The 24,027-nt window shown below is 42.4% G+C and overlaps 2 protein-coding genes across 2 annotated transcripts; one reads left to right on the top strand and one right to left on the bottom strand.

Annotated features, from left to right (window-relative positions):
* Nucleotides 1-289: 289 nt before the first annotated feature.
* Nucleotides 290-11,247, bottom strand: ncapd3 (non-SMC condensin II complex, subunit D3; the record flags this gene model as incomplete). The annotated part of the gene is made up of 35 exons (XM_079559390.1): nucleotides 11,142-11,247; nucleotides 10,718-10,875; nucleotides 10,251-10,413; nucleotides 9,858-10,024; nucleotides 9,500-9,667; nucleotides 9,361-9,419; nucleotides 9,210-9,297; nucleotides 8,741-8,874; nucleotides 8,574-8,646; nucleotides 8,382-8,507; nucleotides 7,603-7,852; nucleotides 7,476-7,514; nucleotides 7,190-7,282; nucleotides 7,048-7,121; nucleotides 6,691-6,825; nucleotides 5,866-6,086; nucleotides 5,587-5,781; nucleotides 5,417-5,514; nucleotides 5,236-5,345; nucleotides 4,819-4,926; nucleotides 4,541-4,655; nucleotides 4,301-4,396; nucleotides 3,929-4,167; nucleotides 3,640-3,719; nucleotides 3,421-3,558; nucleotides 3,205-3,338; nucleotides 2,338-2,540; nucleotides 2,150-2,260; nucleotides 1,676-1,846; nucleotides 1,435-1,547; nucleotides 1,160-1,218; nucleotides 1,046-1,093; nucleotides 828-890; nucleotides 699-747; nucleotides 290-353 (listed from the first exon to the last, which is right to left on the bottom strand). Exons 1-35 carry the CDS (start codon nucleotides 11,191-11,193, stop codon nucleotides 290-292), a joined length of 4,194 nt encoding a protein of 1,397 aa, XP_079415516.1. The 5' UTR covers nucleotides 11,194-11,247.
* Nucleotides 11,248-14,964: 3,717 nt separating this feature from the next.
* Nucleotides 14,965-23,199, top strand: hells (helicase, lymphoid specific). The gene is made up of 23 exons (XM_079560259.1): nucleotides 14,965-15,089; nucleotides 15,789-15,886; nucleotides 15,982-16,100; nucleotides 16,195-16,317; nucleotides 16,406-16,447; nucleotides 16,522-16,549; nucleotides 16,635-16,693; nucleotides 16,766-16,804; nucleotides 16,884-17,102; nucleotides 17,354-17,536; nucleotides 17,749-17,892; nucleotides 17,965-18,161; nucleotides 18,237-18,330; nucleotides 19,260-19,421; nucleotides 19,499-19,641; nucleotides 19,904-20,054; nucleotides 20,691-20,774; nucleotides 20,954-21,073; nucleotides 21,172-21,288; nucleotides 21,356-21,515; nucleotides 21,807-21,903; nucleotides 21,987-22,063; nucleotides 22,537-23,199. Exons 1-23 carry the CDS (start codon nucleotides 15,082-15,084, stop codon nucleotides 22,623-22,625), a joined length of 2,553 nt encoding a protein of 850 aa, XP_079416385.1. The 5' UTR covers nucleotides 14,965-15,081; the 3' UTR covers nucleotides 22,626-23,199.
* The last annotated feature ends 828 nt before the right edge of the window (nucleotides 23,200-24,027 follow it).

The raw sequence follows: 24,027 nt of genomic DNA, 5'->3' as shown, positions 1-24,027 counted from the left end.
TTTTGTGTGTATATTTTGTATTAGATATAATAAAGGCCTATTGCAATAAATCTAGCCAATTTGATAAGAACTTATGAGTCAATGTCTGTCCAAATTGGCCAAGGTTATTTTACAGGTATTGATCAATATTAAGTAAAATAAATGGATACCAAATACAAATGTGTTAAATATGTAAAATAAGGGGTTGACAAGAACATTTTAATAAAGTATTTATTATAGAAAATGACAGGAAATAGGACTTCTGTACGACGTGAATAGTGATATTTAAAAATAATAAAAAATATGGGCGTTAAATCTGAGGAGCCTTTTTCCGGAGCGGGGACTGCACATTCCACTGCCTCAGCCCTGGCGCTCTGGAAACAAATCCAAAAAGGTCAGTCAAAATGATAATGACAAGACAATGCAGACAGAGTCCCTGTAAAGGCATTTAAAGTAATCAAAATGTATCAAATTACATGTTAATGCACACTTTAGCTGCCAGAACAGAACCATTGGGCCCTCATGTTTTAGTGTCTTATTCAGGACAGGGGAAACTTGAGAGCTGTGTACAAAATCAAATTTCAATCTCAACTGAGGCCATTCTCAGGAGTTTAGAGTAAGATTGAATTTGTATGTTCAATGGAGGTTTAATAAAGGTCCATCTTGTCTACATCGATCAGTCCTATTATTTGTTGGTTAGATGTTGATTCTGGTTCTACCTTTGCTCTCTGGGCCGGACATGCAGTACACTGACGTCTCCCATGGGACCTGAAACACGTCACAGAGGGTCAAGACCAGATCGTCAGCCAGTGGAGACCAGTTTATTATACGACCATGTTCAGACTTACTCTCGCTTCTGTCACTGAGGATGGCGCTGACACCTTCATCAAAAGTCAGATTCACCATGACATCTGGGTGAGCGGTGAACACAGAGACGGCAAGTTAAAATACAGAACTCAGTTTTTGTGCTATGGTTTGGTTCATAGGTGTTTTGGTACTGTATGTGCTTCGAGTCTTGACTTTACGAGTTAATAGGTGAAACATGTGAGAGAGAGAAGTACTATACCCTTGGGTGTGCTGATGGCTCTTGCATCCACCACTCCTTTAGTGATAACTGTAAGATAAAACCTTAAGTTAAACATTTCATCATCTTGTATTAGACCAATGTTTGTATTAATACCCGTTTTCTCCAGATTATATCGGTGTTGGTTCTCCTCTCTCAAGACAGTATTCTGGCGTCTGCAATTACACACCAAGTGTTAGTCTAGGGGAGTTAGGGTTGCACAGTTCGTACTGTTGTAAAATAACCTTCCTGTAAGTGCATCCCCAAACATCCCAGTTTATCTATGTCTATGACCCCTAAAAAAGCGGGAGACTGCTCCAGGGAGCTTTTTCTGCACTGCACTGTCCTCCTGATTCAAAACTTTAAATTTTATTCTCGATTGTTAACAATACCTGTCCGTGAGGGTGAGTCTGGTGGATAGTGGGTTTGGTCGAGGAGGCTGAGGGGTGGCAAAGTTGAGGGACAGAGGAGGTACAGGCCTGGCAGGAGAACAAGGGGCAACACTCTGCAACAAAATCAAATTACATAAGACTTTATAAATGAATGAAATGTTTGCCTGTAACAAGTGAGATCAATATACAGTATTGCCTTGTCTCTTGTTTATTGCTGCCAGCTGTGGCGGGGTGATCTTACCTGTGCTGTGGGGGTGTTCTCTGGGGCTGGTTGGATGCTGCAGTTCTCCATCCTTTCCTCCATCTCCTTCCTTTTTTCAGCCTCCTTCAGAGCAAACTCTACTTCTGTTGCCAGCTGCTCATCTCCAGCAAAGAACACCTTCACCTCATTCCTGTAGTCATGCATTGTAACCTGAACACAACAGAAAATACATGACACCAATGACAGACGCCTGGCCAATATGGCTTTTATGAACAATTGTGGACATGTTTGTTTTTGTAGAATATAACATTTTAACTCTTAATCTACACAAACATCATAATATTGATCACCATTGGACCCAAAATGTCCTTTTATGTTGGGCTTTGGAAGGAAAATATTCCAATAAATTCCTTCTAAATTGACAGGGTTTTCAAGGGTTATGTTCAGTGTTATTCTGAGGCCGTCCAGGCTCTGAGCTTTTGAGTAGAAGGGGCTGCAGGTGCACAATGTTACCTGTAAATAGGCCATAAGGTCCTTGAGTACAGCAGAGCGCTTCTGCTCCAGCAGGTGCTTCAGGCTGATGATCAGGGGGACCGTGTTCTCAATGAATGCCTTCTTCTGGACCTGAACATCAAAACATGAAAAAGTCTATGTCTTTTCTAACAAACACCGATGCAGGCAACCGGGAAAAGAGGACTGACCTGAGAGACAACTTTTTTTTGTGCTGCCTCCAGAACAGCTTTGGCCATGATCATGTTCTCCTCCTCAGGCTCATCTGCTGGTGCTGCGCCCGAGGACTTCATGGCCTGCAGTTTCATCTCCTTCAGGCTCAGGACATTGAAAGTCTCTGACAGAATGTCTGCTCCATCTGCATCCAGAGGCAGCTCCTGATCCGCAAAGCACGCTGACGGAAAAAGCATTTCTTAGTAAAGTAGCATGTATGGCATGTGTGTCAAACACAAGGCCCATTGAGCATACATTCCTGAAGTATCTCTCGCCCATTCCTGTGCGGAGCTATACATTTTTAAAGAAATAACCGGAAGGCTCACTCCAACCACTAGAGGGCACATTATAGCCACGTGGTAAATGGTCAATGGGCCCTGGGGCGTCTGTGGCTACAATAGTAGATTACCATCACCAAGTGTGAAGTGAATTAATAAGGATTACTATGTAGCTCGTCAATGGTCATTATTATGATTAATTTATTGAAATGTTTTCTCATTAGTATTTTCCTGTTTACGTTACATGTGCCCCGCAACTCCAGCGACGTGGGAGCTGGATTTTGGCCCACGACCCAAAATGCGTTGGACACCCCTGGGGGTCTTGACTCTTAGATTGATACGATTTGTACTCATTCTGTACATTCCATTTACTTCTTTTGATTTTCGTTCTCCGTCATCATTTTACAAGTACATGGCTAATCCTTTTCATTCCAGTTTCCATCTGTCTATTGCTCTACGGCTAAAAAATATTGGTTTGTTATATTACAAGGACAACACTGACAGCCCCAAAGGAATTAAAAGGGTGAAATAAATATAATAAAATTAGTATTGTTTATAAGCACCTACCCAACACACTCAGGTTGATTTTGTTTGTGATGTTGAAGCGCTGGGCGTCAGTGAAGTGTTCCAACAAGAAACGATAAATTCTGAAACGTTTCTCTCGATGCTGAGGCCCTTTCAAAGAGAAGCTGTCCATCTCTCTGGAACACAAACACGTCTTATTAGTTACAAACAAACAGCAGAACATAAACAACACTTGGCAAGTTGTGCAATTCTTTTTACTTGTCACTTTGAGGGAATTTGTTGTAGGACTTGTGCTGGGTGTAGGAGTTGAAATGGAAAATGCACTCAATGAAATGTTGGCTTAACATTTCTGGGTTCTTCTTGAGCAGCAGGTGAAGCAGGCAGTATTCGCACAGGCTACAACAAGAAGCAAAATGTGACAACAGGTTAATTTTACGAGATTGAAATATTCAATAGAGTTTATATATAGTTTATTACCTGGAAATGGCAGGGACTGGGTCAACCAACACAGTAATAAACCGGAAAAACAGAGAGCCTTTCCACTTGACATATTCTTCCTACAAAACACAAGCAGACGGTAAAGACACACTTAGTGAAGTATGAGGAATCCCACGATGAACAGAATGAGATACAAAAAAGATACAATAGGAAAAATGATTATAAAACACCCCAAAAATAGATAAGTAGTTTATTCTTGGCTCAGATACAGGGGATACGGGTGAAAGCACAGTCTCTATTTCACCATCATTCTAGTCCAGTACATTACCTGTAGCAGGTTAGTCAGCATGATGAGCGTGTTCTCCCTTATGGTGGCGCTGTTGTCACGCAGACGGGATGAGATGTTGGGGATGTAATGATCCACAGCATTTGTGTAACGCACACACAGGTCACACATTAGAACCACAACGTTGTTCCTGACAGGCACCTCAGTGCCCTCCTGCAGCTCCCGGGCAAACACCGGCAGGTACTTCTGCAGCAGCTCATCGTGCTGCAGGCACAGTTTACCTACACAGCAGCCAGAGACAACAAAATCACACCATTCAAGTATGCTGTCCACAGGCAAATGCCCTCCACTAATTATGCCTTGAATTATGACAGAAGTGAAGTGTATTCACAGCACTGTATTGAAAATACTCACCGAGAGTAAGGACTCCATGGGCTCTGATTTTAGTCGAGAAAGAATTTGCTTTGAACTGGGACAAAGGAAAAGAGCCAGGCAAATCTTCTTGGGCATCTAGAAAGTGTCAAGAAGTCAATTCCAGTCTATGACATGCACAACTACATATGAGAAGCTTATGACGTCATCTTCACATTCATAGTCCACAGAATTAATTTTCAACAAAAGAGAAGCACCACGGAAATAATCAATGGTCTTTACCTGCCAGTTTGTCAGAGTTGGTGGTGAGGACAGACTCTACCAGAAGGACAGTCCTTTTGCCAATCTTTGCCGGACAGTTGAGCGAAGCCACGCCCAGGGTGTGGAGGTATTTCACCTGGAACCATTCACAACACAGGCAAATTTACATTTTTTCACAGTCATGCGCAAACTATGAAGCTACATTTTGTAATGACTAGTTACCATTATGTACGAATAGTTTGACTAGTAACAGATTCTATGAGGACAAAGTGTACAGTTTGTGGCTACTGAGCGCTCACCATTAGGGCCTCATCCAGGTTTTGAGATCCTTTCTCATTGAGAACGATGGAGGCCAGATAAGACTCACAGAGAGACACCAGCTCTCCACAGTGCTCGTTCAGAAAAGCCTGGAGGAACAAAATTAAATTTAAAAAACACATTATTACATATAACTTACTGACAAGACCACTTTGATTCAATTTATATATACAGCTGTTTGTTTAATGTTCAAATCACTTTTTACTAATTGAAATATTGCAGTATTATATATATATACAGTATATATATATAGATGTAGTTGTTGAAAAACATCTTTACATCTTTGTTTAGTTCTACGTTTATAAATGGGATCCTGATGGCTTAATTTTTCTGTTGTGGTTTTTTTTTGTGATAAATATTTACCATTTTAAATCTAAATGTTAAATATCATGTTCCACCTGGGTTTGCTTGATGTCCTCAGATCGGCCGTACTGGAACAGGGCTTCCACAGCAGCACTGATGACATCCAGAGATAGAGAAAAGGTCTTCAGCTGCGACATCAGGTCACCTGCAAACAAGTTCAGAGTGAGTCAGTCCAGATGCACAGTAACAGAATGCTCCTGTAGAACATGCACTCACTGATGATCCGCTCCCGTGTGTCCAGGTTCAAATGTGGAGCGATGTCTCCAATCACACACAGGACATTGCAGAGAGTTGCTGTGTTCACTTGCTGCCAGCTGACAGAGAAAAAAACGGTGTTATTCTCAAACCTCCGTCAGTTTATGTATATGTATATAGAGAGCACTGACTTGTTCATCATGTCGTCCCAGGCGTCCAGAATCTTCCCAAAGGGCAGTTTAGGGGATGAAGTGGCCACTTTGGACAGAAGTAACCAAGCCCCTGCAGCATGAGGGGCATCTGTGTGTGAGATGAGTATCTGGACAAACGCCGGAGTGAATCTGTTTTGCTTGGACCATGTGGTGAACGCTTGGTTGAAATATCGGCTGCAACAATACAATGTCAACATAAAACTTTACATTTACTAATAAAAGTGAAAAACTGAAAATACGGCCGTTATGTGGTCCCACCTGAGGCTTCTGCAATCATGGCAGAGACGGTGCAGTAGGTCCCAGGCCAGTCTCTGGTTGTTGTCAAGAAAACCTTTGTCTGAGTAGACTTTGATCTGACTCAGCAGCACCTCATCGAGTGCGCCCAGAGCCTTCTCCTGTACGGAGCTCTCAGAGTCCATCACCGCTGGCAGCACACCCTGCAGCCACGCCTTCTGCACATCGCTGCAGCCAGACTTCACCTGGGCCAGATACATCACATATATAAGTGTAATACATGCAATGAACAATCTTAACTAGTCACTGCTGAGCGTAACACACGACATACTGTACACAGGGTTTATACAGGCTTATGCTTTTTAATGCCATTTTAATGTCCAAATACTATATGTTAATGCCACAAATGCAGAGATTTACAAACATTTCAACAACAGAGGAAAGAGAATTGGACAAAACGGAAAACTGTTGCACAATGTTATCATTTTCCTATAAATTGAGATTTAATGCCAGTTTGAATCTAATTTAATGCTTTTATGACTTTTGATTTAAGCTCAATTAATTCAATGACTTTTAATACTCTTTAACCTCTTAACTGTGTGCATGTTCTCCAGTTCAGCTTTACTTTCCAGCATATTTTTCTTGCGATTTCATCACATTTTTGTAGATTTGGGTAAAGCCAAATTGGAGAAAATGTGCATGGGGGGTAAGAGGTTAATGCCTCACAGAAACCCTGTGTACAGTGCACAGTTAAATCGGAGAGCATGCATTATTTATAAAACCATCTTTAACACATAATACAGAGGATCAGGGCTGGAGGTTTGTAATAGACATGCAGTGGAGACTCACAGACAGCAGGTCCCCGACACACTGCAGAGCCTTCTTCCTCACAGACACGGCTGGGTCTCTACAGCGAGCAGACAGCAAACTCAGGTTGTCCCAGGTCGATGGGACCACATTGTGCTTCAACAGTCCCACCAGAGCCTGATGATGCAAACATATTTAAGAGCTACTTAAAGAAACTAGAAAACTTTAAAGTAGATCCAATTTTAAGATGCAGAAAATTGTAAACCCCTCAGATCCACATTACAGAGCCTTAAATGACCTGATGTTATATAACACGTTAAAAAGAATAAAGTTGAAATTGTCTGAGCAGTGCATGAGTGTTATTAGGCAAGACTTACAAGACAAAGAATTGGGGTTTACCTGTAATGCTGACTTTCTCACGTTTGTTTTAGAGTCTTTCACACGCTGGAGAAGATGTGTCAAATTCACTTTTCCTTTATTGAAGAGATAGAATATATTGAGATAACAATCGGCAGCACTTGTTTGCTATGGTATGCCATACCTTCACAAACGGAGACGTCAGCGTTACTGAGCTCCACAGTCCGGAAGGGCAGGGTGCGGAAAGTCTTTTGAGTGTTATGTGAGCTTGCATTGCCTGAAATGCCAGCATAAATATAAACATGTATATTATAATCATGCCAGTAACACCAATGCCATCAGTTCCATGTGACTTTTTGTTGCAGTAACATCGTGAACATAACTGATTACATAACAATGGCTCAGAATTACAAACTGGACAGGGGTTGTAAAACAGCTTTTTGGTACAGTATATGAAAGATGGAGCTCACCTTCTGTTGTGTGAGCTTCAAATTCTGACTGGCTCACAGCTGAAAAGGCGCAAAGTCAGTGGATGTTTAAACTCCAATAGTGCTAGATGTAGAACTACATTGAACAAGTGACTGTGTGCATTCTCACCTGTGGTGAAGAGGCCCTGCACAGCTCTGGTGGCGTTCATCGAGGGCAGATCCAGACACTGGGCCAGGCAGGAGAGCACGTGGCCCTGCACAGTAGGAGACTCGTCCATCCTCCGAGCGAACAGAACATCCTGGATCAGGTACTTTTGAGAGAGGAAACCCACAAGCTGAGGGTCACAGTCCTCTGGACTCCTCTCAGGCTGCTCCAGGAGCACCATAACCACATCCACCGAAAACAGGCGACCCACCATCTGCAATGCACACGATTTTAGGGCCGTTAGAGATGATTAGTATCATACGTGTCAAATATGCACAAAATCTGCCCCGTTTGTAGCAAGCAGGCAGCAACAAAGGGTTACATTCACACACAAAAAAAAAAAAAAAGTCAGAGCCACTCCTTTTGATGCTGGGTCACAACTGGTAAGTACCGCTCATCACACGGCTACAGCATAAAGATACTTTAGAGTGATTACTAGCTTGATATTGTGCATTTTAAAATCTCATTCTTTTACTTGTTACTTATATTTTGGAGTATGACCACACTATTCCAACACCATGACACCACCTGTATATTAAAATATATTGCACAAAATTCAGATAAAAATGTATAACTAATATCAGCATTGGAGATTGAAAAATATTTGGTCACTCATTTGAAAGAGATAAAATATCAGGTGAATAACACACATTCTACATATTTCCTATTTACAATATTGAAAAACAACATGAAACTTTTACGCAATTAATATTTCTTTTAGTGGTTTTAAAGTCGAGCTTTGCCTTAGAGTGTTGAGAGAAGTTAGACAGCCACTGGATAAAGCAGGCGTAGCATGTATTGGACATGTGTTCAGTGAGCATCCCCACGGCCTGTGCTCCATGACTGCGGTATTCACCTTTCTCCACCATCTGCAACAATACAGGCATGTTAATCCAGACCACTAATACTACAAGCACATTTACTTTGGCACTTGCCTGAAAGCAGATGTGCTGCAGGAGTATTCGTAAAAATGACAAAGCCAACTCTTCCTGCTCCTTCACTATATGACTGGAAGAGAACAAAAAAACATGAAATTCGGTTTCCCAAGTATTGGTTTTCTAACCAAGATCATTCATGTGTAGCAACAAAACATGGCGGGTACCAGATAAAATGTATGGCTTGATTGCGGATGGCCAGAACACTCTGGCTGACCATCAGGAGTGTAGGCTTCCTGCTGCTGGTCTTGTTCATCATCAGGATCACATAGAGCAGGCGGTGGAACACACGCTGCAAGGACTGCACAAAAGCACTTTATTCACTCACTCATCACAACTTATTATAATAAAGCACCTACATGCAGACTTCATCATAGATTAATAACTACATCCACCAATATAAGATATTACACCTCATAAAATGGTGATAAACCATTTGGGCTAGTGTTGGGTAATAAGTCAGGATTAAAAGGAGGATCTGTGCATATCAGCTTTAACGGAGTTTAGAACAACACGGCACAGCAGAGTGGTTTTCTACCACGGTCCCCCCTGTTCCATAGAAAACTGTAATGCAGTTCCTGCATTACGGCTCCTCATTCTGTAATCTTTATTGACCGGCACAGAGATTGTACTGACTTGTTTCTGGTCTCCGTGTTTCGGGGAACAAAGAAGCTTCAGGCCGTGGAAGGCCATCTCAGGTACACTCTTCATTTTACTGATATTTCTGTGGAGATAATGGCATTAGCACAATTTTCTTGCCATTTCTTATTTATTGTCAAGGACTTACTGTTCTGCAAAGTTGATCACTCCATTGACGGGCTCAAAGTACAGCAGCTTAATGAAAATCTGCATAAAAGAAGAGGGAATTTAGATAGAACAGACTTTATACAATGCAATGGTAATATTTTTTTGATGTTCATTCTGACCTGGGTGCAGTTATTAGCGCTTTGTGCTCGATCTTTGAGAGGAAACAGTTGTAGGAGCCTGAGGAGGCTCTCAATCAACTGAACCACAGCAGCTCTAATCACAACCAAATCCTGACCAGAAAAATGATCTGCTGCATCCTCTTCCTCCTCATCTTCCTCATCCAAATCCTGAGAAAACGTTCCACTTTTTACAAAAGGATATATACAACAAACCTACGATATAACAATGACAACAATACAAAATGCGTCATGTTGCTTTTATATTTGAGAATGCAATGTGGAACTGTAGAAACTGGGTAAGATCAGCTGCGAACAGCGCTGTTCTAAATGCCTATTGAGTGCCAGTAGGGGAATGTACCTCTTGTGTGTCCTTACGGTGAGGTTTGGACCTTTTCCCTTCAGCCTGGGAGCATTTGGGTGGTTCTTTTTTGCGTTTCTTCCCTGTGTCCTGAGGCCAGCAGTGTGAGGTCATGTCTGAGCAGGCGTCCAAAAAGACTTCATGGAAAACCTTGTTGGCAATGCTTCCTGGTGGTAATGTATCAGCAATCCATCGATTAGTAACAAGCAACAGTTTGCCAGAATCAGACGTTCGCTTGGCTTCTTCAAGGATACACCAACACATCAACACTAACACACTTGCTGCAACAGAATCTCCAGGCATTTCAGGGCCAACCTTTAACTAACTAATCATTAGGCAAGCCGACGCTGAAGCAGAGCGATAAATCAAGCCTCAATCGAACAGCAGAATTACCTGGCAGTCCGAGGAGCGTCAGATACAGGGAGGCAGCCTGTAGAGCATTGACCCTCTGCTGGACACCGGCTGTTTTCAACTTTCCGCTAAAGACGAAGAAGGACAGAGCTGCCACAAGAGTCTTCACCGAGATGCCATTCTCCAGCAGCAGCGCCCACACACTCTGCAACATGACATGAGGAGTCCAGTGAGGTCTGCAGACTTTCTCCAAGTTGTGAAAATTGAACTCTATAGCATATTCAAATTTAGACTTTGTGCGTTCATCTGAAATCCAAAGCATTAAATAATATGTTTACTTTAAACCATGGAATTTACGTTTAGATTGAAGTATGCTCTAATTTTCAATGTAACTCACACATTCTGGTATTCTTGATTTCTTTGATGTTTTGAAGTCACTAAAGTTTTAAAAGCTTCTACTGCATACCTGAGAAAAATTACAACTTTTTATTCAAGGGGACATAACTTACCTGTTCCGTAGATTTGGCATCCTTCTGAGTAAATGCCAGTAGACTCCGGTACAGCTCTCTAAAGGCTCTGGGGTCAGTGGCTGCCAGATCCTCTTCTATTGGATCATCAAACGCCTTCCTTTCAGTGAACTCCAGGTCCCAGACTGCATTGACCCAGTCTGGAAGCACACACACCCCAACAATTCATGTGCAAAGCATAAGCAGTACATCCACTGTCACTGTATTCTACTGATGTCTCATAATATAATACAAGTAGTTTATAAATGGCCCTTTATGATTCTCTATGATCTTAGGGCATAGTTCTGTCATATGCGACCATTTGTTTTTCCTGGTTTCTGTTCGCCTCCTGGTCATAACAATCAGTAAAAGTAGCAGCACGTATCTCCTGGTTTAATACGCACATCAACATCATGGTTATCTTTACCTTCAGATATGTCGTGTAATCGGAGAAAGCGCAGTGCTGTTATGAGCTCCATTTGTCTCTCTGTGTTTTGAATTTTGCCCGCGAGCCCGCTATTGACTTTACAAATATGCGCATGCGCGCATTTTATTCTTCCATTTTTGTTTTGAGTCAGATGAAAAAACTCGCTGTTTGCTGCCACCTAGTGTATTGGAGTAAAAGCCTGACGATTAATGCGCTTCAGAAGAAGAACGAGAAGAAGAGGGAGAACATTTGCGAGTTTAATTTGTGAGAAAAATAAAAAAAAACGCAGAACATGAGAAACATGAGTAAAGCCACACTGTGGAGCATCAGAAGAGTTAAAGCCACACTGCGGAGCATCAGAAGAGTTAAAGCCACACTGTGGAGCATCCGAAGAGTTAAAGCCACACTGCGGAGCATCAGAAGAGTTAAAGCCACACTGCGGAGCATCAGAAGAGTTAAAGCCACACTGTGGAGCATCCGAAGAGTTAAAGCCACACTGCGAAACATCACAAGAGTTAAAGCCACAGTGCGGAGCATCAGAAGAGTTAAAGCCACACTGTGGAGCATCCGAAGAGTTAAAGCCACACTGCGAAACATCACAAGAGTTAAAGCCACACTGTGGAGCATCAGAAGAGTTAAAGCCACAGTGCGGAGCATCAGAAGAGTTAAAGCCACAGTGTGAAACATCAGAAGAGTTAAAGCCACAGTGTGAAACATCAGAAGAGTTAAAGCCACACTGTGGAGCATCAGAAGGGTTAAAGCCACAGTGTGGAGCATCAGAAGAGTTAAAGCCGCACTGCGGAGCATCAGAAGAGTTAAAGCCACAGTGTGGAGCATCAGAAGAGTTAAAGCCACAGTGTGGAGCATCAGAAGAGTTAAAGCCACACTGTGGAGCATCAGAAGAGTTAAAGCCACAGTGTGGAGCATCAGAAGAGTTAAAGCCACACTGTGGAGCATCAGAAAAGTGCCTCAAGTGTGCAAGAATGTTAAAATACATATGTTTGCGGATGATACAATAATTTATGCTAATGAAAAAAACATGACTGACGTCGCAGCTAAATTTACAACAGCCTTGGAGAAAGTAGCCAAATGGCTACAAGATTCTTACCTCATACTCAACGTCGATAAAACGTTGAGTATGTACCCTAGCCCACTATAACTGTAAATGAGAAAGTGCTACAAAATGTGACAGAATACAAATACTTAGGTCTCGTTTTTGACTCCACCCTTAACTTCAACAAACAAAAAAGCTTACAAAAACCTTAAAGTACAACCTGGCCACCTTTAAAAATATACGACGCTCCCTGTCTACAGAAGCAGCAAAAAGCTTCCTTAAGGCCATGATTCTGTCCCACTTCTACTGCATCAGCAGCTGGTCCCAAGCAAACAAACCAGCATAAAACCACTACAATCTTTATACAAACATGCGCTCAAAATCAAAAGCCATCAATACCATCACTGTGCCATACTGAACAACAAATATGAAATGCTTAACTTTGATAACTTTATTTCACTCGCTCATGTTGGTCTTTAAGATTATTCTTAACCTGGCCCCACCTCCACTCAAAGTTTTTGTTCACCAAACAGCAGATACCGCTGCAAGGGTAACGAGATCTGCCACCAGGGGGCAGTGTAGTATCCCAAAATGCAAAAGTTCATTTGCTCAGTCTGGCACTAAGAAATGGAATGAGCTCCCTTCAGAAATTGTGAGCATAAGAGATTTCAGAACCTTTACTAAAGAAGTAAAGGACTGGTTTATGGAAAACCAGAGCTGCGAGCATTAGCTCCAAATGATGTTATTAAACTGTAAGTAAAATATATATTATGATTATGGACTTTTATGATTAGGACACAATATGTAAGGGTAAGAATATGTTGTGTTTTTTACATGTGATGGTGATGATGAGGATGAAATGTAATAAGAGACTGAGTGATCTATGGATGTGATGCTGATGAATGACCCCTGACTGCACAGTCTATTTATGACACTTTCCCCCAAGGACTAGATGGAAATTAGCTTGAGAAGCTACAGTCTGGTACGGTCATCTTTGCTCTCGAACATGATGTAATTGTACACTGTCCTAATAAATAAACAAACAAACAAACAAACAAACAAGAGTTAAAGCCACACTGTGGAGCATCAGAAGAGTTAAAGCCACACTGTGGAGCATCAGAAGAGTTAAAGCCACAGTGTGGAGCATCAGAAGAGTTAAAGCCACACTGTGGAGCATCAGAAGAGTTAAAGCCACAGTGCGAAACATCAGAAGAGTTAAAGCCACACTGTGGAGCATCAGAAGAGTTAAAGCCACAGTGTGGAGCATCAGAAGAGTTAAAGCCACACTGTGGAGCATCAGAAGAGTTAAAGCCACAGTGTGAAACATCAGAAGAGTTAAAGCCACAGTGCGAAACATCAGAAGAGTTAAAGCCACACTGTGGAGCATCAGAAGAGTTAAAGCCACACTGTGGAGCATCAGAAGAGTTAAAGCCACAGTGCGGAGCATCAGAAGAGTTAAAGCCACAGTGCGGAGCATCAGAAGAGTTAAAGCCACACTGCGGAGCATCAGAAGAGTTAAACTGCGGAGCATCAGAAGAGTTAAAGCCACACTGTGGAGCATCAGAAGAGTTAAAGCCACACTGCGGAGCATCAGAAGAGTTAAAGCCACAGTGCGGAGCATCAGAAGAGTTAAAGCCACACTGCGAAACATCAGAAGAGTTAAAGCCACACTGTGGAGCATCAGAAGAGTTAAAGCCACAGTGCGGAGCATCAGAAGAGTTAAAGCCACACTGCGAAACATCAGAAGAGTTAAAGCCACACTGTGGAGCATCAGAAGAGTTAAAGCCACAGTGCGGAGCATCAGAAGAGTTAAAGCCACACTGTGGAGCATCAGAAGAGTTAAAGCCACACTGTGGAGCATCAGAAGAGTTAAAGCCACACTGTGGAGCATCAGAAGAGTTAAAGCCACACTGTGGAGCATCAGAAGAGTTAAAGCCACACTGTGGAGCATCCGAAGAGTTAAAGCCACACTGTGGAGCAACGTTTTTTTTTAAATATATTTGGCTTTTTATTGTCTGGCACATTTGCCACTGTTTTGTACACAGCTCACAAGGGGACATGGATGAGATTTTTTTAAAGGGGGTAATTATGTCGGAATCCCGACTTACAAACTCAAGGGCACGAAATATTAACTTGGGGCCTGAGTTAATAAGTCGCCGCTCGAGATTGTCAAGTCAGGGGGGCACGAGATACTAGTAACTCATAGCTCAAGACAATTAAGTCAGCAAGATAGTGATCCTGAAGAGGCACAACTTCTTCTCCTGTAAGGACAGCGTTTGTCTGTCTTGCTTCTTCTGTCAGTCGTCCTCTTCACCTGCAGTCGCCATATTTGCAGGCAGTGCACAGGTCGTATCTCCTTCCCCGAGTTAATACTCAGTGCCCCCAGGGGCAGAGTATTCATTAGTAATAGTGTATTTAGCAAGTAAGTACAAACACAAAGGACTTGTCACAGCTATAAAATTCAATATGTTTTCGGGCACAGTTTGTTGCTGCGTGTCTGTTTCGGGGCATGATAAAGGACCACTACACGTGAGTTAAAGAGCCACCTTGTCCTCCTAATGGTTCAGTCCACAGATCTAGTGGCGCGAAACAGTGTAGCTCCACCTACTCCAGCTGTGACGTGGTTATAAAGTGAGGAAAGAAAACGTCAGCCAAATAGCGGAAATGTAGCTACTGTTTCCTTCACAATAAGGTTTCGCACGCGCTCTTAACGAGTGAAGACTTTATTTGTGAAAAAAAGACAACCGAAAAAGTACTTCACACATTGTACCTTAACTTGTTATCAAACAACGTGAGGACCATCCAGGACAACAGCGGCTTCAACAAGTGGTCTCGTGCAAATAGACAACAAAAAGTATAGTGTGCAGTCAACTAACCTCAGGAAGAATGAGTTGGTGAGTATTAATGACTGCACTTTTACTAGTGTTAGAAACTGCATTCATGAGGATGCTCTGTGCCGCTCAGAGAACACATGAAGGTAGAGGTGTGTCTACCAACATTAGTACAAGTGATTTTACATTTCCTTTATTCTGTATCCTGTGCTGCTCCATTTACAACCTGTGGAGGTGGGAGGCATGAGGGGAAAGAATGCTGTGGGCCTATGTGTCGCGTGGATGCTCTTCAGAGTAAGACTCAACTTTCGACGGTGCAGCTCGCAGTGCCACCACAAAGTAACCCGCAATGATGAAGAGTAACTTAAAATGTTGCAAAAAGTTGCTTTGAGAATTCCCTCTTTCACACTCTGACATGACGATGAAAATGTGAGCTTACATGGCGAGAGGATTAATGTTTAGTGCATCAATGTGGATTCATAAATAATGATAATGCTGCTGTTCTGGCTGACAACACCTCGTCCATAATGTGATTGAGATGGGCGTTGGTCACAGTGGCTGAAAGCGATGCCTACGAGTAAACAAGCAGCAACCTCCCTCTCTCTCGGTATAGCTGCGTTTTTTTGTGTTTTTTTTTTTGCCTTTTTCTGCGAACTGCATTTGTGTTTCTGTGTTCCACTTTGTTTTACTAGATACTTTTGTACGTCTTTGCAATCCCTACTGTTCTGACTAATGAACGTCCTTGTGTGATTTGTTTTTTAGTGTGAAGAAAGAAAGTCGCAGCGTGTCTCCTCAGTGTCCCGAGCCCGATGAGTCTGAGAAGCCCACTGGGACCAGCTTAGAGATGGACACTGCTGATGGTACTTTACACATGTGCACCTGGTCAACTGGTGTTCGCTGGTGAACCGACTGCTGTGGTCACCTAACGTTCTTCTGGTTTGACATGTGATTGTAGGTGTAAATGTGAAGAGCGAGCCAGTCAGCGCTGATGTTCTTATAACTAAAGAGATGGAGGCTGAGGAGCAACAGCTGATGGAGGAAGGAGAGCGCAAAGAACAGGAGATGATTGATGAGGTTGGTGAAGGATGCTCTGGGACAATTAGTTCCATTGTACTGTGATGTATAATGACTAAACTAGAGCTTCAGGAATCCTAAATGTTATGTTCAGGCCCGGCAATCCAGGGATCGGGACCCTAACGACATGCGCTTCAAACGGCTGCAGCACTTGCTTCAGAAAAGCAACATATACTCTAAGTTCCTTCTGACCAAGATGGAGGCACAGCAGAACGAGGTACGTCACTTCAGACCTGACAGAGGCACAAGGACAAACGCACGTTTATATTATCTGTAGCTCATTGTTTTATGTCCCGCTGCTTTAGGAAAAGGTCAGAAAGGAGAAACTTGAAAAAAAGACCAAGAAGGTGAGTACTTTTTTTTTTTTTCCTACAAAGTGTCTACAAAGTGATCTATCTAACTTTAGTTTTGATTCCTAAAGAACACGAAAGCAGCGGAAACTGATAAAGGTAAATCATAATGTTCTATAAGTTTATAAACATTTGTTTTGTAATTGACTGGACACAAGACCACCTTTTCTTTCCCCTAAACTAGATAAAAGGAAGAGAAGAAGGGACGATGAGTATAAAATTGCTGATGTCATGTCAAAAGAAGTAAGACTTGCAAAGATTTGACGATATTGTTTTTTTTCTGATGCCTAATCTTTCATTTTTGTTTTTCTTTAGGATATCATGTCACAGTCTAAGAAGGCAAAAGTGGAGAAGGTAATAGTATGGCTCTTTTGCAACAACTACAAGGGGAAATGGAATAAAACTGAATAAATGTCTATGTACATGATAACAGGATGATGGGAAGTCACTGGATGCCGAAGACCTTGAGAAGATGAGTGAGTCAAATGAGACCATAAAGAATCGTCTCTCTGAGGCTGTCCGGGACACGGCCAAACACCTGCTGGACCCCACGCGCACAGTGAACGGAGAGCCTGTCCCGTATCAGCAGCCCGCACTCTTCACCGGGGGCATCATGAGGTCTTACCAGATCGAAGGCATTGAATGGCTCAGGGTAACTTGGCATTATTTTGTGTATGTTTTGTTTTCGATTTAGTTACTTTTAACTAGCTTTTTAACCAGTTGAAGCTGTATGTTAGTCCATTTTTATTTTTTATGACAAAAGGCATGCAAGCTTTTCTTTTACCATTTTTTTTGTAATTTACCGCTTTATGAGTTCTTTAATTTCTTTACTGTCCTCCTGTGATCTTAAGCGGTTGTCTAAATGCTCGGTGGGTTTTTTGCCTTTCTGCCGTGTGTGTTCAGATGCTTTGGGAAAACGGCATTAATGGGATTCTGGCCGACGAGATGGGTTTGGGGAAGACCATTCAGTGCATCGCTCACATCGCCATGATGATCGAGAGGAAGGTTCTGGGGCCTTTCCTGGTGGTGGCTCCTCTTTCCACACTGCCTAACTGGATCAATGAGTTCAAGCGTTTCACCCCTCAGGTAACAGCAGCTACAAACAGAATTAGAAGAAAGAGCGTGGCGCTCAACATCAGAGGCATATGTAGATCTGAATCTGAGGTTTTTTTTCTTCACTCTCAAAAACATTTGGATATATTCATAAATTCATATCCACTGCCATCACCCTGTAACCTGGATATGATTTAGCATTGGAAATGCTCTAACTAATGTTCTACACATTTTTGGGTCTGCAGGTCTCAGTGGTGTTGTACCACGGGCCTCAGTCTGAGAGGGCAAAGATACTGAAGCAGATTCGTCGGCCTCATGAGCCTCTGGGCATATGTCCGGTGGTGGTCACCTCCTTCGAGATCTCCATGATTGACAGAAAGTTTCTCCAGGTTTGTTTGGTTTGTGTATCAAGAGCAAATTAGTAGATTTGAATTGACTTGATAAATTTCATTTCCCCTCAGCGTTTCCAGTGGAAGTATCTGATTGTGGATGAGGGCCACAGGATCAAGAACCTGAACTGCAGACTTGTACGAGAGCTAAAGATGATGCCCACAGACAACAAACTGCTGCTGACAGGAACACCGCTCCAAAACAACCTGGCCGAGCTCTGGTCCCTGCTCAACTTTCTGCTACCTGAGGTCTTTGATGACCTCAAAAGGTCAGCCTTCAGTTCTGTCCCGCTGAGCCTTCACCTCTGAATGTTTTTAATTTATCTGTGGTTCTGTCTGTGCAGCTTCGAGTCCTGGTTTGATATTGACTCTCTGGGAGAGACTGAGAGTGTTGTGGCATCTGAACGTGAGAATAACATCCTCAGTATGTTGCACCAGGTATGATCACACACAAGTAACACCTACAAATGCTAAAAACACCGCGGAGTACTCTTGCGTACAAAAAGTACATCTCTCATGCACACAGGTGATATTGCCTCCAAATGATGATGCAGGGACTTTATCTGGAATCTGTTAAATGACTGTCTGTGGCTGCAGTCGTTGTGAGCTGCTGGCGAAAGTGATTCACAAGTTCAATATATCAAAAGGGCCAGTCCAAGCCTTCACGGAGCCCGGAGTTCAATTTGCCTTTGGCGCCCTCACATCATCAGTGCCCTTTGGTTTGATGATTCATATGCCACTGCTCGGACACAGCACCCCTCACTACAACAAGCAGTTGTAGTTGTATTATGGAGAAATTCTAGAGGCAGACACCTGTAGAATATGGTGAATTGCTTTTATACGTATATAGCATTTTCACCTACATGAAGAACCACTCACCCATTCACTCTCATTCATCCAGTAATGTAAGCAGACACTGGAGGCAAAGCATAGTGTTTTGTGCTCAAGGACACAACAGTGTCCACGTGCGGGAGCCAGAATTCGACCATCTGAGCTACTTTCTCCTCAAGTTCAAAAGAAGGTGCTCTTGGAGACCCCCGGTTGTCTCAGAGGCCTTAGCAGCTAAAAAGACGACTTAAAGTCTCAGCCTGGTCTTCACTCTGCAGTTTGTCAATGATGACTTTTTTTCTTTTTGGTGATGATTTCTAATAAATTGTTACCATAGCCAGAGCAGCCGATATTGTTTTCAAGATATATATTATAGAGATACACGGTTTCTTTGTTAAAACATGAGATTATTTTAAATGTCGTAACTAAGGCCAGAGTTTCTGAGAATCAGTGCGACATCTGCAAGAACGTTACAAAGCAGCTGCAGAAGATTTTGTTCTGATGTTGAAGTAACCAGAGGTTAAAATCTGTGATTTCAGATTCTGACCCCATTCCTCCTGAGGAGGTTAAAGTCAGACGTGACTCTAGAGGTTCCCCCTAAAAAGGAGATCATTGTGTATGCTCCCCTGACGGCCAAGCAGGAGGCCTTGTACACAGCTGTGGTTAACAAGACCATTGCTAAGATGCTGGGACAGGACAAGGTAACCATTCTTTGCCAACGGCTGATCACCTTTTTTAAACCCATAAGTTACCAACTTTAATGTTATAATTTTTATAGAAAGATGATTCTGTTGTGTCGACAACAAATGGTAGGCCTAAGCGACGTGGCCGAAGAGCCGTTGACTACACTGAAACAGACCAAGACACTCCCAATGCACTGGAGAAATACCTGGAGCGGATTCAGAAGGAGCAGGCGCAGAGGTGACCACCCTTTTCCCTGTCTGTGGGCAGGTCTTGACTTCTTTATGACGTTCCTTTTATACTTAATTGTTTATTAAATAATAACAGAATACTTCTACATGTTAAAGAGGCTTTGACTTTATTAAGAATTACCGGTCAACCTGCATCATACGTGAGGTTGAGCCCAGAGGAATAAGTTCATTGTCCCATGTGAGAAGCTGTGATCTTCTGTCCTGTGATGTGGTGGGATCTGTCAAAGATGGATCACTGTGTTTCTCTCCAGTGCTGCTGCCTCTGTTGTGTTGGACGTCCAGGCACCTCTGGACTCACAGATCAACCTGAAACTGCAAAACATCCTGATGCTGCTGAAAAAATGCTGCAACCACCCGTATCTAGTGGAGTACCCGCTGGACCCTGCCACACAGGAATTCAAGGTAATGAATTCAAGGTAGTCGTCTGATACTTATGGAGATGGTGAGCAGTTCGCTCCAATCGCCAACCAATGAAGGCATAATTCTAAGTCTGTTTGATATTACATTATTATGAGGCCCCAGCTGGTAGGACTTGGAACTGAAGTTGAATTCATTTATTGGGCAAGATGGGTGATTTTTGTCATCATAATTTTTTTGTATTCCTTTCCCTGTCGCCACACCAAGCACTTTCAGGCCAAGATTGTAATTATGAATTTGTTAAATGTTTTGCCTGATAAAATAAAGGAAACTAAATATTCAGGCTGAATATTCATATTCCGATTATTAGTTGCTGACGAAGCCTCTGAAGTTGAGACGCAAAACATCCTCAATGCTAAAACCCTATGACGGCTTAAAAATGTCTGTCTACAAACACCTGTGTGACTGAGAGCCTACACAAATATTGGCCAAGATGCCAAAGAGTCATTAAAACATAAACAAATCACAATTTGTCTTGCTTCCATTCGGGGTCCAACTTTATATTGCCGTAGATCGATCACATGACCAAGTACTGAATTTTGAGATTAAGACGGAAAGCTTGTTAAATGACAGGATGACGTGTGCGCAGAGAAGCTTGACGGTTTTCACTGTTCTCTCCAGATTGATGAACAGCTGGTGCAAACCTCAGGCAAGTTCCTGATCCTGGACAGACTCCTGCCAGCGTTAAAAAAGAGAGGTCACAAGGTATGAGTTGAATTTACACATTTTAATTTCAACACCTTATTACTGCCAAACTACTGTTCAGATCTGGCTGGACAGTGTGGAGTATCTTCCTTAGATTAATATGGACACAAGTAAAAGCAGAAGTCGGCACTAATACTGAGGAAGGATTATTTTCTTAACCTTGTCTTTGCCTGGCTCAGGTGTTGATCTTCAGTCAGATGACCTCCATCCTGGACCTGTTGATGGACTACTGCTACTTGCGAGACTACCAGTACAGCCGTCTGGATGGAAGCATGGCTTACGCTGACCGAGACGAGAATGTAAGGCGTATTTTTGAACGTGATCGTAGCATGGTCCTCTACTCAAGTTTAATGTATGGATTAATTGATGTGGAATGCCGGATCCGTGTTGATTTCAGATTACAAAGTTCTTTAAAGACCCGGAGGTGTTCCTGTTCCTGCTCAGCACTAGAGCTGGAGGTCTGGGCATCAACTTAACGGCGGCTGACACGGTCATCATCTTCGACAGCGACTGGGTCAGTTGTCTCAGAGCAAACGCTTGCACCGAGAAGAGGTTTTTACTGACCGTTTCTTTGTGTTCAGAATCCCCAGGCGGATCTTCAGGCGCAGGACCGCTGTCACAGGATCGGACAGACCAAACCTGTGGTCGTCTATCGCCTCGTCACTGCCAACACCATCGACCAGAAGATTTTTGAGAGAGCCTCCGCCAAAAGGAAGCTGGAGCAGATGGTCATCCACAAAAGTACAAAAACTTTGGAAATGTCTACAAATTGATCACATTCTGAACTCCACTGGCTTGTCAAATCTGTAGTTTATTTCCGATTATTCATTTGAAGTCCCGTAGGCTTTTTGTTTGATGCCCCGTCTGATCTATTTCCCTCCATTTACCCTGGCTTGGGACTGGCCTTGTACAATCAATGTTTGGAATGCCAACAAAAATACAAAGCTCCCATACTAAACCGCACAGTCCAAAGGTCCCCCCTTAACTGAGGATGGACTCATACCCTAAACACAAGGATGTTGTCTGTTGCAGATAAGTTTAAAGGAGCCAGGACTGAGCTGAGTCAAGGAAAGAGCTGCATTGACCTGGATGAGCTGAGGGATCTGCTCAAGGCCCGAGGCACTGAAAAGTGAGCCCACACATATTGGACATACATGTGGGTGTGTGTAGTGCTCGATTTGACGACAGAGTATGACTGCTCTTTGTCCACAGGCAGATGAAGGCCTCCAAAGGAAAGGTGATCAGTGACCAGGACCTGGAGATGCTGCTGGACCGCTCTGACCTGCTGGGTAAGAAATTCAGCTTTTTTCTACTAAAACATTATAATCCCAAGAGAAAGATGGTGGTGTTACTACATAGTGTTTTGTCATCATTTGTTGACATTCCTAGATGATATTGTAGAAGTTGTGCTGGAAAACGCATTACTTTTCTTCAGAAGTGAGCATACATTATGTGAATTTCACCCTCTTGCGTTTTGTGTTTGCCAAAGCGATGTTTCCTGATGAATTTCACATTAACCCAACTCGGTTCTGAAAAAAGTACTTCAGTTTACATCAGATTACTTTATCGCTGATCCAAATGCATTTGTTGTGCAATGTCCCTGTAATTAAAACATTTCATTCACAAGTAATTAATAAAAAGTATCAAATGAAGGATTGAATGAATGAATTGTTGAACGTTTTAATCTACATTGCACGTGTATAGTTGTCAGTGTCAAAAGTGTGCAAAGATCAATAACCCCCTGCTTGTGTTTGCGTTCCAGATAAGGACCGAGTGGCGGTGAAGAAGAAGGTGGGTGTTTTCCGGCTGGTGGACGCTCAGGAGTCGGACATTGACATCACCTTGTCCTGAACACGTGTCTCTGAGATGAGACGTTAACTGCTGTTCCTGAAAGACTGACCACTGCCTCAGATTGCTGCTCATACTCTTTGGTTGCTGTATGTAATCTAACCACTAAAGATTTGTTCCCTTAAAGGATTTTCAGGTAGCTTGACCGTGACGCATTTCTCTAATATACTGTTTACACAAAGAAAAAATCACTTCAGACTCTCTGTGCAGCTCAATGATTCCCAAACAATGATATGGTTCCACATTGATGTGAGCGATTTTGTTTTTTTCATTTGACCTGATGTATTCCCTCGTGTTGATGGCATTGTACTGACATTTAGTTGGTGAGCAGTGGTTGAATGGGGAAAGTGAATGTTTTAGACAAATTTGAATATGTTGTCACCATTTTGTCTAAGGGGTATGTTCTGTTTGTTGCCCGACAGGATCTTGAGTTGTGCTGTGAAGATGCAGTAGGAACATGTTTGTTTTTTCATTTGAAGCATGGTCCTCGTTATCACTTCTGCCAATATGAAAAAGGCAGAGTCAGATTTAGACCAACAGTTTGTGCTGCCAATGCTAATTAGGACACAATCTTCCCTTTCTTACGAGTGCGATATTGGATGTAATGTGTCAGAATGGAGAGCAGCATCCGCAGCAGCACACTTCATTTGCCACTGTAAACCTAGACTTTGTTGGACCATATCATCATTGTATGTCTATGCTTGCACAGTACAGTTGAAAAATGTGTCTAGGGGTCTGAGCGGGCGATGGACAGCAGAGGCTGGTTCTCAAATGTATTTGTTAGCGCTCGTCCTGTCCAACCAAATCACACCGTCACGTTTCTGAGCAGACTTTGTTGTGCTGTCTGTATCCGGTTAAAGTTCACTGCAGACGGTTAGATGGTTTCAGAAAACTTCTGTTAAGACTGGACTTGTGTCGATACATACATGCACTTTCTAACAAATGAGCATATACAACAGTATCTTTTTCTTTTATTCTTCTTTTTATAAATAAACAATAAGTTTGTGTTCCCTCTTCTCTGGTTTATTCATTACCATCAAACCTAAACTCAGAGACCTGTAACCCATGGTGTATTCTGAAAAACTTGCAATATTTTGTAAGCCTTTGTGTTTTACATCTAGCATTTTCTATTTTGTCAAACGAAACTAATGCCTTGAATTAACCTTGAATTGACCTCTGAAACTATGTTAGCCCGTTTACCTCCGCACCCTTTGGAATTTGAATTCACAATATGAGAATCGGAATCTCAATGTTTCACACACAAAGGAAATCGGGTGCATACAAAGTCAAACAAATGTCATGAGAGCCTTGTTATCTTTAGTTTGTTTCTCTAGTTTAATTAAATGCTTAGTTTTTGTCTATTTACCAACCAAATGTAGCGTCTCAGTCGGCTTCAGGCCTTAAA

Source organism: Gobius niger, assembly GCF_951799975.1.
Source record: "Gobius niger genome assembly, chromosome: 7".
NCBI classification, from domain to species: domain Eukaryota; kingdom Metazoa; phylum Chordata; class Actinopteri; order Gobiiformes; family Gobiidae; genus Gobius; species Gobius niger.
This window is presented reverse-complemented; position numbering and strand designations above follow the sequence as displayed.